This window comes from Kryptolebias marmoratus, linkage group LG2 (assembly GCF_001649575.2).
Source record: "Kryptolebias marmoratus isolate JLee-2015 linkage group LG2, ASM164957v2, whole genome shotgun sequence".
Classification (NCBI taxonomy): domain Eukaryota; kingdom Metazoa; phylum Chordata; class Actinopteri; order Cyprinodontiformes; family Rivulidae; genus Kryptolebias; species Kryptolebias marmoratus.
This window is the reverse complement of record NC_051431.1, coordinates 12,945,673-12,965,150: the sequence shown is the minus strand read 5'-3', so window position 1 is coordinate 12,965,150 and position 19,478 is coordinate 12,945,673. Positions and strand designations below refer to the sequence as shown.

Genomic DNA, 19,478 nt, shown 5'->3' with positions numbered 1-19,478 from the left:
GGGGGGGGGGTGCGGGTCAACAGATCACACAAAATGAAAGAAAATTCTACCAGGCCGAGCCAGATGTCCAGAGTCTGTCCCCAAGGAGTGTCCGTACATGTATGTATGTGTTTGTAACTTGGAGTGTGAGCAGGGTGATGTCAAATGACAGAGCAGGTGGCTAAGCTAGTCTAATGTGAGTTCCCACGAGACTACACACACAATACACAGTGACTTATATAATACAGCCACCCCCCCTTAAAAAGCTGCATGTTTCTATAGCCTATGTTCTCGCAACGATCCTCGATGCAGCGTAATACATACAGAGACCAAATGATCCCATGTGGTGTTCACCTTCTTATCAGTGTCAAATGGTCTCAGTGGAGTTCTGTCAACTCCTGTCACAATCATCAAAGCCTGACACACATCACTAATCCTCAGTTTTCTTACTGAAACCTCCTTAGAGTAACACTTTAGATGGAACTGGAATATCACATATGATCACATTTTAGAATAGAGTCAAAACGTTGCCTCGAGTCTTCATTGACCCCAGCAGATATGCGTAAATGATCTTATGAGATATCTGGTTGGCATCAGGAAATGAGGAGCAGCTGGTGACTGAGTGTCTCAAATACACACACTTTTGTAGTGTCTCCTGCTGATAGTGATCTCCCACTCTGCAGTCAATAAAGGTCTGAATGATGAATTAAAGACCCAAACAACCTGCTAATGACAGGGTGACATGGCAGCCACGCGCCATGCTTGGGTATCACCATCCGCATCTCTGCTCCATCCCTCCCTACGCTCCACTTCTCTGACTTCTGTAACTCGGTCCCGTTCTGCTCGTCTGCCCTCTTTACTTTCTTCCCCTAAATGACCCCAGGCACACTGAACAATCCTGCTACTGAGATTAAATGTATGCATTTAGATTCCTTTTGTGTAAGACAACATGAGACGAGACACAAGAAACTGGTCCATCCAATCCTCCAAGCATCAATCTATCAAGAATAATATTTCATGTTCGCACTATGAAGCAACTTCCTCCAATCAGTGCTGATGTGCTCTTTTGCATTTTTGCTTGATTTACAGACTTTGATCTGTCTGACATATTTTCGGTTGTTTGTGTGGTATAAAATTTATAAAGAGTAAGCTGCTTGGGTTAAATGTGATCTAAATTTATTCAAAGATATTCAAGTCTAAATGATGGCTATGACTAGACTCAACACTGAAACTGTTGTAAACAAAAAAATATCAAACATTTATCATTTGGGTACTAAATTACCATTCATCATGGGGTTTTTGACATTGTGACCGTTTCTTCCATGAAGATAATTAATGCTTTTATTGCAAGAGAAATAAAACCTATTTGGAAACTACTGTATGTCTGTAGCTAAAACCAGAGGTCGAAAAATCGGTATATATTTTTGGTTTACAAGCTTGAAACTATAATCTATGCTAAGGACCCTACGTCCTCACTGCTGACCTGTCTGCACAGTTATAACTGCAAAGAGCTAACCAAAACCACCTGGGTGTGCTTCTTTCGCTTGTGTGTGTTTGTGAGAAAGAGGAAAAAGGGAGTAGCATGAGTGTTAGCCGACGTCCCGAGTCTGGGCAGCATCACAGAATCTCATTAAACGGTGACGCTTTCACAGGCTGAGTGGTGAGACGTTCAAGATCCACGGCCACTTTCTGCGTTGACCGTTTTCAAATGCGTACTGGCGGGATTCCTAACATTATTAAATTTTGCTTCACATTAGTCCCGCTTTATCAAAATCTCTACTGGCTTTATGATCTTGTTGGGAAAAGAAGAATCGCCTGAAAACTTTAGGGAAGTCAGTATAAATTTATTCTGAAGTGCACAGTAACTGTTAAGGCTTTTTATTAAGCACAGTCCTGTTTTAGTGTGATGAGAAATACAGCGTCCGCTCTGCCCTTTACCAGAAATAACAAGCATTTGACTGCATTAACTTGATTTTAAACCCGGCTGCGTGTACGTGTATTGAATGTGTGTGTGTGTGTGTGTGCAGAATGTGTGCGTAAGAAAAAGTGCAGCGGTCTCCATTTTTCGATCCCAGGCTGGTCAGCAGCTCTTTCACGAACAACTCTATAATTAGAGAAACACCAAGCAACTAATTACTTAATTGGAGCAAGGTCTTTAAAATGAAAATGATGTAATCAGAATCCTGGATACACACCCGATTTTAACAAACATTAACACGTGAACACCAACACACACACACGTAGGCAAACACACACCTCATGACCTACAGTCTTCTTGACATGTAGCCATCAAGAAAGAAACTCTTTCTCCTTAGTTGAGTTGTAATTGATTCTCCCTTTAACTCTGCTGGCCTCTGACAGGGTCTGTGTGTGTGCACAGAGAGTCCTGTGTGTGTGGCAGCTACAAACTATATAAGTAAAGGTCATGGCAGTGTATGTGTGTGTTTGAGAGCAGTAGAGTGTGTCTGAGTAGTAATTAATTAGGCAAATGTTCCCCCACTTCCTCCTCTTCTGACCTCAGTTGTGGACTAATAACTTCGGCAGCAAGCAACGCATTACTCTTTTTTTTTTTTATTCTGCCGAACTGGAGGGAATCATGCAAAATAAGACAAAAGTGACACTATCATTTGGAGGAAAATCTACAACTCTACACTAAAAATCAATCTCCTTCTTGGTCTAAATTACAGGAAGAATATGCACGAATGACTGAGTGAAATGTCCAGTCAGTCCTGAGAAGTTTTATTTCTGTCAGCTGCAAGTGATGCTTCATGGCTCTCTGTTAGTGAACTACAGGCTGGGACAAAATACAAATAAGGAAGACTTATTTTATTCCCTTTTTTTTTTTAAAACCAGACGTGGCAACATAAAACAGTTCTTTTTCTATCAGTTTCATTGAAAGTGCTTTAGACATGTAACATACAGCACTCAGTTATTGAACGTCAAGCCCAGCTCCTAGTAAATATCAGTTTATATGTAGTCAATTATTATTGGTGTAATGATTTTTGTAGTTTTGCATAATTAAAAAAAATTCTGTAAAAACAAAAACTAGCTGAATAGGAAATGTTTTTGCCACAGCACAGATACAAATACTGCACGCTCTACACACAGTTTTCTACGTATAGTTTCATATTAAACAAAAAACAAACTACATCTCCTGATCAGTCTGTCATTTATCAGCTTTAAAAACGTGTCATTTGCATTATTTCTCAACAAACATGGCTTAAAGTCTATACTGACAGTAAAAGAAGTACAATACTTCAAAGTATGGAAGAATCCAAATAAACACGAACAAATAAGATATAGGTTTTACTAAGGAGGTAAATTTAATAGGTTTTTACTGCATCACTAATTAACAGTCTCTTATGTGGCCTCTGGTGTCACATGGCACATCTTGTCCGGACCACCACATGGCCACCACTTTGACCTGCAGCAGTCTGACCACCCTGTCAGCCTGAGCTATCACCCTATTGCTGTGTGTGATCATGTCCAGATACACACCTGCACGAGTGTGTTTGTGTTGCACTCACTTCCAAATAACGACAATGTTTCAGTTGAGCAACAAAATGTCATCAATTATCAACCTGGTAATAACATATTCCTATAATTTTATCAAAATTAAATTTTGGATTTAGATGTTTCATCTTTCGCTTCCAAAAATGCAACAACTTCCATTATTAATATCTAATTATAACATGTCACATCCTCATCTTATAAAAGATGTTCTCATTCTGTATGTGATGCCGTATTCTAACCTAAACAGAATGAATAGGAAATATGTGGAAAATCTATTAAGCTGGTGACTCAGTGCGAAGTTGCTGAACGTACACTTGTTTACTGGCAGCAGGTTAATTGATAAGGGTGACCCTGGAAACGATTACCAATCACAGAAGGTAAAAGGCTGCTGTCAATCATCTGCCTACTTGACCCGAATGAAGACGGAGTGAAAGCATGCACGGTCAATTTCTGAGTAATCCGGCTTATGCCATAGATAGCACAGCTGCCATCAACTCAAACATTCATTCCATAGATATCTTAATAGAAATTATCAAGCTATAGGCAGCATAGCTGCAGAAGTGACAGCTACACCAAGAAGCATCAGCATCCCATTACCCCGGGACAACACTGGGTCAAATGGGGTCACTAGAATTCGGCATTCACTGCCACACGTTCACAGGGTCAGCAGCGCATAGGACAGGGGGTCAACTAATCACCTTGCTGTGCCATTTCTAGGGGAGGAAAGGGGAAGCGAGTTGTAGGGGGAAAAGGAAAATCAGCTTTAAATTTGCAGTGATGAAAAATCAATAAAGCAGTAATTGCTTGGCTTATCATGGCGCAATGAAACAAATTGGGGGGAGAAGGAAGGCAAGGAGGGGGCTGGCGTGCAGTGCGGATGCCGGGGCTTTTTTGGCTGCAGCGTTTGGAGATGAGCACAGAACGGAAGAGAAAAAGAGAGGAAAGGAGTTTGGGCTTCAGTGGGCCAAGGCAAGGAAAAAAAAAAGGTCTCCTCGTGATAATTAAATCTTCTCACACTGATTTTCTGCCAAATTTATTTCCCTGGGGACCATAACTCTGATTCAGTGCTTACAAGCCATGCATAACTAATCATTTCAACGTGGGGGGAACCACAAACCTGAATGAATAGGAAGGAGAGAAGAGAAAATAAAAAGAAGGATAGCTAGACTTAGTCCGAGGCACTATTCATCTATAAATCAGTCGTGATTTAGGCGGGATAAAAATAAAAAAAAACATGGACTCTTCTTCAGTAGGACCGTCTTTAAGAAAAATGTTTTTTAAAAAGACCTTGAAAGTGATGGTGTAATTGATTGTCAGTGTGCTCTCTTTCCCACTTTCCATGCAGCACAATACTGGCAGAAAACATCCTTTAATTCCTGGAACAAATAGAACCCACGAAGCCAATGAAGTGTCGGTTCAATACTCCTCTGACTGTTCCTGGCATGATTGTGTTGAACATAATAACACAACAAATAAGGCCATTTATCTGAAGTAACGACAGGAGATGAGGCCAGCTCCACTAATCAATACCCAGTCGATACAAACCAGATTTTATTACATCAAAATCAGTGAGACGGATCTTTCTTCAGCGCAGAGTGCACAAGAGCAATACAGAGCTTCCCTCGAGCCTAAAGGTGGATCATATAGCCATAAAAAAGTACACAGTTTAAAAACAGTATATTGTCGATCCTGAGTGGGGACGCCTGGAACTATAATATGGTGTCATACACACAATCTGCTAACCGAATCATTGTGCTTTAACTAATGCAATGAGATCCTGAACACCGGGTTGATCATGTTTACCAGCAGCTGAATTTCGCTGCTTGTCCTTCAAGCGATGCAGATCGGTGAGGTAGTGTGGCACGCCACACTGTGGCCCCAGTAATTAAAACATTTAAAGCAGAGGCAGCCCCCCCCCCCCCATGCACCCCGGGTGTGATATGGGGGTCACGCGCCTGTAGATTCTAATTTGCGCTCCATTTGTATTCATGACAGGCACTCGCTAAATATTTAACAGCAGCCTGGCAGGAGTTTTGTATTGTTAGGCTTTCCAGGTCAAATAATTTGATTTCAAGGCAGATTACATTAAGCATCAATGTCCAAGCCACCACTCTCACTTGCCTCTCATTTCCTGTCTTTTATTACAGCCAAGATAGGCCAGAACTGAAGGGATATGGTTGTAGATTATACAAGGGCTTGTTATCCATGGATAAGTTATTATTTTCAATTAAAAATGGATCGCATTATTTACTAACAGCACAAACACCCACATTTGTATTGCATGTAAACAAATTTTAGCTGACTGATAAATTATTTTGTCAAGCATTCAAACAAATGATGGTGCAGAGACACTCACCCTAACAATATCCCAATTATATTTAATTGTCTTTGACTAAGTTATACATCAGATAGCAAGGGTGTGATTTTTTTATTTATTATTATTTTAATGTTGGGCCAGTCAGGCAAGAAACCAGATCCAGACATTTTCTGTTTCAGCCGAGGCCCTGAGGTGATTGACAACAGAGCTAGTTAAACGGTGATGAGGCGTTAATGGATGCTGGGTCGAGAATGAGGGGGGGGGGCTTGCGGTTGAATATTTAATGGTCATACAATTCCTGAACACAGACACACACATCCAGACACACACACGCAGGTACACACCCAACCCATGACCTGTCCTACACACCACGTAATTAGGGAAACAGTCCTTTCGTTTAACAGCCAAAAGAGCAAACGGTAGGTATACTATATTCCCCTAATGATATGGGTTAAAGAGCTATTATACGTCTCATTAAAATATATGATCTCCCAATCTGGTGGTGGTTTGAGGTAATGGGGACAGAACAGGTTCGGGGCTAAGATACCATCTGCAGGCTATAGGCTAGTGTCCAATCCATATCTACATAATTCTGTATTTTGCAGAATGACTGCTCAGATGAAAAGATGGTCGTGTCAGAGCCTCATAAATGGCACACCAAGACCTAGACTTCACAAGATCACTGCAATGACTGTGTGTGTGTGTTTGGGTCTTTTCAAGTAGCATGTGCTAATGAATTGAGGTTATTAAGCATTTGACACCAGTTTTCACAGCAATTGGCTTATATGCAGCCCCTTAACTGAATACTAAAGAAAAAAAGAGGACTTACATGAAGACTGAAACAAGCTAAATTACAGAACGCTCTAAATTATAGACATGTTTTTAAAATTTCTATTCCATTGTTTTTATATCTAACTCTATTATTCCTAGTTACATTGGTAAGTACCTCAACTTGTATATGCAAAATGATGTTATGATGCTTTGGTTTTGGGTAAAAAGTTTTATAAGTGAGTTTTTTTTACATCATAATGCATGGAACCTACAAAAATCAAAATAGAAAGAAAGAGAATTTTGAATAAATGGAATTTGGAAAAAGTAAAATGCATCTTATTGGACCCAAAGAGTTATTGAATATTTCCTTGTCATACAGGATGAATAACAGATATTCACCACATTTCAGATGATGTGTAAGGCCAGAACATGTTATTTCAATTTGCAAACTATGATTAATGCAGGAAAATACTATGGGCATGTTTTTTGACACTATATTGACATAATGCTTTATTGAGAGAGTAAATGGCAGATTGATTGAATTGTCCTCCAGTGTATTTTCCAATTCATGCCTTCGTTGTGTTATGCTCAGTCAACCATTGCTTCACTGACTGGATCATTTCACTTCTGTTAAGACATCAGAAGATTATGAAGTTTAACATATTACAAATGAAATGTGTTTTATACACACACAAACCAGTAAAAAAAAAAAGGTATTTAAAATGGAGGAAGGGGTAAACATGATAACAGGAGCAGTACACCTAATGCAGAACAGGCATCAAATGCGAAAAGATAACATTAAGGTTGAGATAACTGTTTGCAAGCTGTTCATACAGTCCTCTCATTTACAGTGTCTACAGAGTCTTTGGTCTAGTACCAGTCGACAGTAGACCCCACACAAACCAACTGTGTGATGCTGGCAGTCAGTTCATCTTATTATAGCAGGGCTCACCATGTTAGCGAAAAGACCCTTGGGCAAACAAACAGCATTTCTGGGCTTTAATAGCCTAAACAAGGCATGCAACTAACAAAGGAGTCATCCACTCTTCTCATTCTCACCCCCTTTCATATCACACTTTTCCTTTTTCAACTGCTAGCATCATCTGGCTGCCCTTAACCAAAGAGCCAAACACTTCTTTTAAGCACTGACTACTTTGTTAACTGATGACCACAGGGCCAGTTATTGATCTTCTTCTTCCTCTCTCTCAGCAAACCTTGCTGATAAAAAAAAACCCTCACTCTTCTCTCAGGGCTCGGCAGTATGTGGCCACAGTTCGCTACAATAATAGCTTGCATATTATAGCATCCACATGAATCAGATCTCAGTGGTTTCGATTAGGGCTAAGCTAACTCTAACACATTGCCAGTCTAGGACGTGGATCTATTTATGAACGAGGAGTGTAGGTGGTAGTGTTCTTCACTTCTCCCCTTCGTTCTCTTTAAAAGGTTTTCTCATTTTGGTTGACTTAGCAGTTCAAGTGAAAACTTTGCAGCTGTGCTGACCTCTGAGAGGCCCTGCAGGGAATCAGGAAACCCCTGGTGATCTGCTGTTTAGCATCAGCAGTGGTCCAACTCCTCCATTTTCGTTGTGCTGGAAGGAAGGGCAGAAGAGGATGGAGCTAGCTGATTCTACTTGTTCAAACATGTATTTCTGACTGTGCCACTGGCTTTCACTCGCTGCCTTGACAAAGAAGCCACGAGGGCCACTTTGACTTGCTTTTCTGGACTCACTTCATGTGTCCTCGTGAAGGGAAAGAAAAAATAAGATGACCATCCTCCGAGGTAGTGTTTGCATAAACTGTGTACAACAACCTTTTTTTTTTGCTCCACACACTAAATGAACAGTGGGTGCAGAGCAAAATGTGGCTTTTAACCAGGAACTTGAACGTTGCTCCAAGCATAGGATCTAGTCATGACTTTGGCAGTGTTATTTACAGAGATGTGTAAAGGAACTGAGAAAAAGTTACTGAGAGCTGGAGAAAGATTAAAATAATCGACATGGAAACATGGAAGAGGATAGAAAGAGAAAATGTGTGACAAACGACCCAAAACAGGAAACACAAGCAAGAAAGATACAGAGAACTGAGACCAAGAAGAAGAAAAACCGTCATTGTGAATGACAAACAGGCTGGCAAAATAAGACAAAAACAAAACAGGATGAAAAAACGAGAGAAATGGGGAATCAATTCTTCCTAGAACAGGGGGACTAAAGCAAAAGTGCAGGGCTAATTAGTTTCTGATAGCTGGACTTTCATTTGGCTAAAAGGTCAGCTAACTTTAAAGGTCACGCTGCCGCGCGTTTGTCCGTGAAAACACAAAAAAATTACACAAAGAGACGAACACAAACACACACTAGAATAAATTACAGTGCATGCACACAGCATGATAACAGCACAGTGGATAGGCTCACTTATTTCATGTTCTGGGCAGTAAAAGGGGGTCAGGTCATTGTTCTATCTAAGGACTTTTATTACAGTTAGGACATCCACTGCAAATTACTCTTGACTTTATTCAAATGTGCATTAAGATAATCTTTGAGTGCACGTGTGTGTGTGTGAGTGTGTTAGCAATCCTGGCGTCAGTGGATGGGTTCTGCTGAATTTATTGCCTGCAATCCTAAAAACATTTGTTCCTTTCTGTTTGAATTTTTATGTAGATTACAGCCGTCTTAATAAAACCTACAGAGCGTAATCAGCGTCGAGGAGTTCATGGTTAGCAAAGTGTAGATGAAATGTGAAAGTAGATCTGTCGTGTACCAGACGTAGGCTGTTATTCTAAACCTAAACATATTAGATCAGAAGCGTATGCAGCGATTAAATGAGATGTGAAACAGGAGCATCTTTTGCATTTTTTTGTTCTTCACTCTGTTGTAACCTGTTAGCTTCTATAAAACAACGGGAGCTTTGTAAAATGTGTCTGTAACAAGTTTTCACTTTTGTTTCATTCAGCAAAAACTTGATCTCACTCATTTTTTGGTGATCGTAAAAAGAGCTCAGTTTGTTTTGTTTATAGACTGTTAACACTGATGGAGAAGAACAAAATCTAAACCTAAAGACACTTTGCTTAATTTACTTTTTCTCTTGCCAACAAATATAGTTTTCAGTCTTTGTGCTACATTTTAAAGTTTGTTTTGTTTTTGTTATTCTGCCTGACCATGCAGTAAAAAGTGGATTGGGTTGAATGGTTATATATCATAAATATCAGGCCTGAAAGTACAATCTGATCACTTACCTTCCTCAAGCTTCTTCCGGGCCTCCTCTTCTCTCTTGGCTACTTTGGCCTTCAGAACCTCATCTGTTTTAGCTGAAAAGGGAAACAACAAAAACAGCCGAGTTAGGATCAAATCCAGTCTTCAGCCATTCCTTATTATGATTCTGTAATCAAAAGTATCATAATTTTAGGGGGAAATAAAGGCATTGGATGATTTAATTCTTATTATTGAATCACATTTTTGTAATACAACTTAACAGCTGTGCTAAAATATAAAAAAAAAATTGACTATTTTTCAAGATATAATGCAGATTGTTTGGATAAACATTTATTTAAAGCGTTTTAGGGAAGGTTTGGCACTGTGTAAAAACAAAATCATTGCAGAGAATGAAGATAATTCTCAGAGGATTCATTTTTACACAAACAGTAAATGGTAAAAATCCACCAAAAACATACATGATGCCTTCCCCTCCTCTCCCTACCAGGCAAGCACCCCTGGCTGCTTTTCATTTATATCCCTGTAAAGTCAGCGTTTCTTCCTGAGAGGTGTTTATCGTCTCGGTATAATGAAAAGCTTAAGAGAAAGTGAGGCAGCGGGAGTAAACACTCGTCAGGGCATTTTAAGCGTGTCTCATCATGAACCGCGTTGTCTCTGCTCACTTTTCCGCCACCTTTTTTCCCCCTGAATAATCAAGACGTTAAGCCACATTAAAAAATATAATACCGTGTATGGCAGGACTATCAATACTGCCTCTAAATTAATTACATTTCCGTTGCGGCGCATCATTTATTTTGCAGTGTTAGGGCCTCAGCGGAGCCATTCGCCTTTATTGCTATCTCACTTGGTTGATGAGTGAGCTATGTAAAATTGAGTCTCCAATATCATTACACTTAATGAGTTAAAACTTTGAGAAAAAAAAAAAAAAGAAGAAGGGGGGAGGGGGAGAGCTGAAGGGAACAAGATGACGAGTAAAGAGAGGGGAGAAGGAGAGCACTGCACTGTTTTGGTTAATACAATATAAGAGTGGGTGTAAGTGTTTGTGAGTGCTTACAGCCTGTTTAGGCTGCCTGCACAAATGTGGGTGTCCAAATGGGGTTTATTGCACCTCTCAAGATGCCTGCAGACACATGTGTTCTGTGCACAGAGTCAGAGTTTGTGCTGAAAGTAAACATGTATGCGTTTGTGTGTTTTTGGATGCAGAGGGCCATAGGGTTGTGTGACTGACTGCGCTGCTGGTTTTTGTTCGGTAATTGGCGTAGACAAAGAAGCCGTCACACTGCTGTTACGGCTGGTTAAGTCTGGAGGTTCCGCATCTTTACCAACAATGACTCTACATGGATGACTGAACCTTCTTCAACCTCCCTCAGTGAAGGGGGCTGGTTAGTGTGTGTGTGAGTGTGTGTTTGTTTTGGCTTTAACCGTCACAATCTAATAAGTTTGTGTTTGTTGCATTCTGTCAAATCAGAACCATCCTGCACATCTTTATAAATACAGTCATGAGTTTTCTCCTTTGTATGCAGATGTATGTATTTGAGTATCTGGATGCATTTGTGTGTGTGTGCGCACGCGTGTGTGTGTGTGTGAATGAACTCCTAGTTTTCAGCTCACTCTTTGCTCTGGGCTACCGCGAGACAGGTAGGAGACGAAGCTGTGTTGGAGGAGTGATGGAGCAGAAGGAGGGGGGGAGACAGGCAGATAGATGTGGGCCATGTACGATAAAGGAGGAGCTAGGATAGCAAGGGAACCAGACAAGCCAAAGCATCGCCTGAGTGCACAAAAAAAATTCGTACACAAACAACAGGAGCGATTTGTCGCCTTTTTTCCCCCTTTGCATGTTTACCCCCCCAACTTCCAACAGGTTCTTTTATCCTCTCACATGCTTCTCGCCTTCTGTTTTGCCCTATCCCACTCCACCCTATTTTTTTTTATGCCTTCCCTTCCTTCTCTTGCTCATCTCTCCAGTACACTGTGCCTGAGGGCGATAGTAGCAACTCAAACTGTTTATCCATCTCTCATCAGTGCACTGCCTCCCGGGGCTCCTGCCCCCTCAAAACAATGAAAGTAAGCCTGAGCGCTGAGCCAGGGATGTGATTTAATTACATCAATAAGGAGCAGTGCTTTAACAAAAAGATTAACTTAAAAAAAATATCAAAAAAATTAGGCAAGATGATTCTTTGTGCTTTCATGAAAAGCCTGTTAACATTTCTGTTGTAAAAAGCATTTGAAAACTAGAAGCACTCTGAGAGCACAAACCTCCGCCAAGACCCATTATCATTTCAATGTCATGATGGGACTGATCAATGACTTCCTCCCATGATGATGATGTCATCACTATGTTGAGGAACTCAAACATTCGCCTAGGCCATAGGGTCATTAAAAAAATTGTAGGAACCCGATCGTCATCCTGATCACCACCTAAATTTAATCATTTGCTCTTTGTGACAACCTCAGCATTTCCTGAAAATGTCATCAAAATCCATTCATTACTTTGAGTAATCTTGTGCACAGACAAACAAACAAACGCTAGCGAAAACATATACCTCCTTGGTGGAGGTCAATAATCAACAACTGTACTTGTCTGTGAGCAGAAGCTGCTTATTGGAAGTATATTTCTTAGCAACTGAGTGGCTTCAGTTCATTGTAGGATAATTCTGTGATGGACTTTTATTAAAGTGGGTAATAAACGGCCGGGTGTTAGTGAGAGGAGAGGCCTTTCACTTCATTTAGACTTCGTTCAGTCTTGGCTGCAGGGGCGGAGAGAAAGAGGAGGGATGGCAGCGGGAAGAGGCGGAGAGCGTCAGTGAAATCACATTGTGATTATGAGTGTAATTGCAGCTCAGGGGCCCAGGGGCCATGTAGCTCTGATGGCGCTGGAAGATGTTTTGCGCACAGCAACAGAGAGAAGGAAAAGTGAGAATGAGAGAAAGAGGGAAGAGTGGGAGGCAGAGGCAGGCTGCCAGGATGGATCAGTTTTTTGTTTTTTTTTCTTCACAGAATCTTCTCTTCTAACAATTCTCTACTTCCTTCTTCACCTCTTCCACCAACGTTTTTTTCCTCACTTCTCTTCTTTTTTTCTCTTGTTCTCTCCTTTCGTTCTCTTCTGTCCTCCTCCCTTGGCAGGATTAGCTGGGTCTCGTTAGAGGGGGAAATGTAATAATGCTCCCACCAGGTGGAATCGGGCCCGCTCCATTATCAGCCGGGAGATGGATGGGCCGTGTAGGGCCGGCGGGGGCCAAGCGCGCACGCAATTTAGATTCAATAAACTGGCAAAGCAAGACCCCCAATCTGATTTATCTCTTACACGCCGCCAATGCTTGCTGCTACGATGCTGATTCCCTATTACCGCTCAGAGAAGGACTATTCATTGGATGTAAGGTACAGCAGTCAGAGAAGCCTGTCGGGCCCCCGGGATGGCAGCAGAACAGATACAGCACAGGGTTAATACGTTTACAAACAGATAAGCAATTAAATCTAAGGCTGAGGTGAGTTATAGAGTTATTAAGGAGGGATGTGAGGTGGTGGTGGTTATTTAATGCAAAAGTGCGACAGCTCAGGCCTCAGGCAGGGTACAGGGAGTATTAGAAGTGAGAAAGGCTATCATATGACCGGATAAAAGAACACTGAAAGCATATAAGTCTGTCCAGGTTATTCAATACACTTAATGCAACACTTATAAACTTGCAGGACACGTCAGCAGTTATCCAGCTGTCTGAGAATTTGTGCGAATTTATGAGCGAGTCCGTGTCTAAATAAAAGCATGTTCATTTCCACTCTACACCTGCAGATAACATCACGTATGAGCGTGTCTTTAAGCACATGTGCTGAAGCCTGCGTCGGCAGCACCGGGTGTCATTCTGTCCAGCCGCCAATCAAAGTGAATCTGAATGTCAGCAGGAGAGGAGGCATGATAAATCAGCCTCCCACCCAACGACAAACAGAATATTAGAGGCAGCGCAGCACCATCGGAAAACTGTCCCCTCCAATCAGCTGAGCACTTTACAGTAAAGCTCGGCAGCCGGGCCTCCAACCAACACTGAATACCAGAGAGGCAGCTAAGACAATAAGAATGTGTATAAATAAATAAATAAGAGCAAGACGGATTGGAAGATAAGGCAAACAGATAGACAGAAGAGTCGACACACAGATGAGGAACGTTTCTGAAAGGATGAAAGAGAGCACAAAAAAACTAACACTGGGGTTTGTCTGACAGACAGGTGATCGCACAACCTGACATTTAATAGGTGAAATGGGCAATGAATTGGTGGAGAAATGACATAAAACAGAAGCAAAAACAAATTTTACATTTCTTTTTTTAATCTGTTCTACTCGCTACAACACCTTAAAACTTCGCAGAAAACCAACTTACACATTTTATTTGCACAGAAAGCTGCTAGAAAAGTGAAAATTTAAGCTTATTCTAAAATGAGGCATACTCTACTATCTCATAATATTACAGCTTTCTGTTTTTACCCTAAAGCTGCTGCTGTTTAGTGTACAGCACAAGCAACGACGAGCAAAGCTGAGCTCATTAGGAATTAACCTCGAAAAGTGCCGCAAACAAACTTTATTTTCAACATTTCTGTTAGTTAAAATAGGAAGCTTGTTTCTGTGAGGATTATGAAGAAACAACTGCAGGTGCCGAGGTTAAATGGATAAAAGGAAAGAAACGGTACCCTGAAGCCCCACTGGGTGGCGCACTACACAGACAGCCCAAGCCGGAGGAGGCAGCCAGGTTTAAATCGTCAGTGTGTTTGTGTTTAGATCCAGGTGGCCTGTGGATCCGTGCATGGCTGCATCAAAACATGTTCAAACAGATCTTCTAACTGTTAAGTATAATTCGATTTGGGACATCCAGACAGAAAGCGCTGACATAAGAGGAAACATAAGGAATTAGATTTTAGGCACAAGATTCTCTAAAAATCCATGAAGGTGGAACGTAGCAGCAGATAATGAAATTTAATAACTTGTGTGCAGTCTAAAAGTCTCCAGACAAATGAAACAAAAAAAAAAAACCCAGAGAGATATTAAATTGTTATCGGTTCACAAAACAACATTTTTTTTTTCCCTTTTAAAAATGACTTGGAGAAATAAATCGTCCTTGCATTTTTTCAGTCATCAAGCTGAATTAATGACATCCATGAAATATTCACAAACTAAACAATTAGAGAGAGATATCTTACAAAATCAATCAATTATTCATTTGAAATCGTCTGAAAAGCTTTCTATATTGTGATGCTGCGGGGTACATCAATTAAGTCTTCTACTGTTTAGGTGTAATGGATGCTTCAGAGTCTAATTAATGTCTAAATGAAGGAGCCAGGCATACGTGCTGAGCACAGCCTCTGAGTTGTAACACGGTCTGATCTCTGCACTGGAGTCAGAGTGACACTCCGAATGGTTTCATTTTAATGTGTGAAGAAATTATACTTCCCCTGCTTAGAAATTCTGTCTGAAACAATATTGGAAAATGACAGAACTTGGCTCATGAAAGGTTTGTTTTGTTCAAATTCAAAGCGGCCTCCCCAACACCTGGGCTTTAAATATGCACTTTCTTTCCAGTGGCCATGCTGAGATTACATCAAATTACAAGAAGGAAAAGAAAGAAAGAACACTCCAGTTTACTCCTCTGCATACTGAAAATAAAACTGATACTAATTTTAAGCTGGATGAATAATAAAACACACACAATAGATGGAACTTAAAGAATTTCTGTTCCCAGCCTCTGCTCTGTTGAAGTACTTTTTTGGGGTTTGAACTGGAGCCAAAATTAGCCATCTCTCGCTGTTGCTTTACGCCTTGGGAGAAGCATTAATCACCATTTTTCTACTGAATCATCAGTTCATTATTTTAAAAAGAATCCTGCAGACTGATTTAACATCACTTTATGAAATGACTAAACCACACTTTTTTTTCCATTGATCTAAAATTTGAAGGTTAGAATTAATTATGCTTCTTTAGAGCAAATAACCAACAGTTATCAATTAGATGAAGTAATGAAGAAAAACTGACATCGCTAATCCTCAACAGAATGGGATCTTGATCTTCTTTCTGTTAAGAACGAAGTTGGCCCGGAGATTTGGGGTTGAGAACGGGTTACACTGGAGTCAAGCAACAAGCAAAGCAACAAATTTGGTCTTCCTGATCCATCTTAGTGACTTGAAGCCATTCTGTCTTGCAGGACAAAGGCAGAACATGTATTCCAGGGTTCTGATATGGGTCTGAACCAGACAGGAGAACGCCAGAAAACCTGGGGATGAGTGTAAACCTCCATCGCTAACCAGGCGAATCAGCGTTGAACTGTGACTCTTCAGTATGGAACTATCAGTCTTACTTTTTAGGGGTTCCAGTACATCTTAAAACCAAACTATGTGTGCAGGTTAGCCGTACAATTATTTTACTGGTTTGGTCAGAGTGTGGAGGTGCCTTTAAGATGAATATAAAAGTTCTGTTGAAAGAACTTTCCCATCATCGCTGGGTGTGTGCATCAAAAAAGGTCTTGAGAGGGCAATCAGACAAAATCCATAATGCAAGGATCAGACAGTAAAATATTAAGTATCCTGGGGCCTCTGTATGACATCTCACCCCCAACTTTAACACTGCCTTATCTCTACATTCTAATTTCTCCTGCTTACGCCTCTGTAGCTTCTCTTTAATCTCTTTTATGTCGTCATATGTGCATTGTTGTTTTCTGTTTGCCTCCAACCTCCTCCCCTTTAAACACTCCTGTTTTTTTTTTTCCAACTTTCCTATCTTGAACGGGGTGTTCAGCTGGTGCGTCGTTACATCACAAGGAAATGCTACACTACCAGCAGGCTTTTCAAGAAAGTGTTTACAGTCGAGGTTTTAAAACGCACAGTTTTAGACGTCAAAAAGGTGTAAAGTCAGTTTGAATGTGTGCCTGTCACACTGTCAGAGTGCTTCCTCTTGGGAAGTCTGAGGAAGAACACAAAGCAAATGTAGTTGCTGGTTTATTTGTATTCAGTTGTTGCAAAAGTGTCAGAAAACATTTATTTAGACTCCAGTTCTTTCAGCTAAGATTTTTAAAAATTGTGTCCTTGTTAAATATAATTGCTTTTATCTATGATAAGACACAAAAGACCCTAAATCTGGTCATGTGTGGCTTTGCATCTGATTTTATTAGACACCAACAAGTTTTAAATATCAAATGTATTGTTCAGGGGCAGTTTCGTAACTCACAGTTGGATTTTATGTACAGATACAAAGAAATCTTGCTGATATATCATTACATATAAAAAAATGATGCCTAAATAATTTAAATATAAACACCAAGACGCCTAAATTATATTAAATTATAATCTCAACAATATTATATGCCCAGAAAAACATCTGCAATGACTGCAATAAAAAACCCCCACTAAAAATCTAGTTTTATCATAAAAATGGCTGCATATACATGTCACAAAAGTATCCCCATAATAAAACTTGGGATTTTATAACAAAAATCAAACTTATTTAACAAGCTAACAAAGCCTGCTAGTTTACTTGTATTTGTGTGTTTCTTATATTTGTCGCATGTTGCTAAAGGCAAAGGTGGAGAAAACATGTTTTTGCCCGTGTTTATCTGTTTGCATTGTTAGCAAAATATCTTCTGAATCAATAAAGAGATTGTAATGAAACCCTCAGAAAGTGAGCATTGGTTTGACATCTGCAATGGATTCAATTTTGGAGTCGACTCAATTCAAGATTGCAACCACAGCAACGCAATCTTAGCCAATAACTCAGTCAATTTTACAGATATGAAGCTAAAATTTGGGATGGTAGTTGCTGAGACTACCAATATGCTGAGCACTAACTGATTGTATAAGATCTGCTGAGAGAGAGAGAGAAAAAAACTAAAGGTCTTTGAAAACTATACTATAAAAGAAAGACTTAACTTACTAATGCAGAAACCTGCTTTAAAATAAAAGGGTTTACCACATTTCACCAAATATGTACAGTTTTCCTTCTGCCCGCACATAATAAAACTCAGATGAAGGGGCGTAGTATATGAGGGGTGTATTACACTCGTAAACGTTATAGAATATAGGGTTGAATTTAACATGTACACAGAGATTTAGAGCAGTAATTAAAATATTTAGATATACATTTTGTATCGCAATATGGCACCTAAATATTAAGATACTAATATTATTTACAGCTACAGACAGTCTAATAAATGCTCATAAATATGTTTTGCAGATTAGAAGTAATCGCATAATGAAAGTTAATATTAACTACAATAAAATCTTAGTTGTTTTGTTTGTTTTGCACTTGCATGAATTGTTTGAAGAAATTGCTTTTCTTTCTTTAGGACTCTAAAAGTGCTTCTTTGCTGCCAGAAAAACAGCACAAAAATATTTACCATATTCTTTTTTGAACAGTTTGAATTGTTATTTTGCTCAAATAATAATAATAATAAAAAAAGAGTCAGCCCCATAGGTGTGTGTGCGTATTGCAACTGTTCATTTATGTCAGTAAGAATGCACTTGAGAGTGCGTGTTGAATGGTGAAGAATAGGCTCCAATTCCCAAGCTGAAAGCCTGTTGGACGCCATTGTAATGGCACACCAGTGAGTGTGTGTCTGTGTGTGTGTAGCTGTGGCAGTGGATGCTGCAAAGAGGGTAAATAGGACTAAATCTATCAGGACCTCCGCACATGAAAGGTAAATTGGAGAAGCTATTCATAGTGCGGACACAAGAAAGTTCAACGGGGCGGTCAGAGGAGCGTCGACAGGGCCAAGCATAACTAACGACATTACAGGAATATGCACACGCTGCAGAACAGAAACACTAACTTGGTGGTCTCCACAGAAGCTGGTCAACTCTTTGGAGTCAACATTACGACCAATGGGTTAAATATTTTAGTATGTGTACATGGGCATACCAACTAATGTTTAGAAACACTGTAATTAATGATTTAATGTATTTTTTCATATTAATTTAGTTAAATAAGGTGGGTTACCCATTTTCCTTCAAAATACAAAAGAATGTAAATCTAACCCTGAATTATTCACTATAAGTGACAATATGACTAATGCTGTTCTAATAAGATTCAGCAGACCATCAAAGGAAAAAAGTATACAAAGCAAAACATTGTAAAATGAATACAAGTTTAGGGACATATTTGACTATTAGAGTTATAACGTCAGCTCATAATATATGATGAACAAAAACCCAAAGAAGAGGTGTGTGTGTGTGGGTGAGGAGGGGGTGTGGGGGCAGCCTGACTGCAGACAGAACAGACACACAAAAGAGAGAGAGAGAGAGAACAAGGAAGATTGGACAAATGACAGCACCCGTTTGAAGGCAGCGTCCTGCACTCCCTTATCTCTTCCCTCGTTCTCATCTCTTAATGCTTATTTTCATCACTTTGCTTAAAATATTGATAATCAATTAGCACTACGTCTGTTTTGCCACAGAATCTGTGTCACGGTCTATCACTCTGTCAGAGCCAATTCGCCACTCATTCAAAGTTCATTTTTCCTTGGCGGCTCTGTGCCTTTGGAGGAGTCATTACGCGGGGAACATAGCCCGGGGTGCAATCACCTATTCTCTTTCATTACTGGGGAGATGGAGAAGGTGAGAGAGATTATTAGAACTTTGGAATGATCACAAAGCTTCACGCCGCCTGTCAGATCCCCCCTACGTGTAATTCATCTGGCCTCACTGCGTCCCCCCCCCTCCCCTC

At 40.1% G+C, this 19,478-nt stretch overlaps 1 protein-coding gene across 1 annotated transcript in view; it reads right to left on the bottom strand.

Annotated features, from left to right (window-relative positions):
• Positions 1-19,478, bottom strand: part of rsrc1 (arginine/serine-rich coiled-coil 1) — a gene marked incomplete at its 5' end in the record, with an annotated part of 112,375 nt that overhangs the window by 13,888 nt on the left and 79,009 nt on the right. Inside the window, 1 exon segment of the mRNA XM_017429030.3 lies at positions 9,812-9,883. Within this exon segment, the coding sequence (XP_017284519.2) occupies positions 9,812-9,883 (72 nt within the window).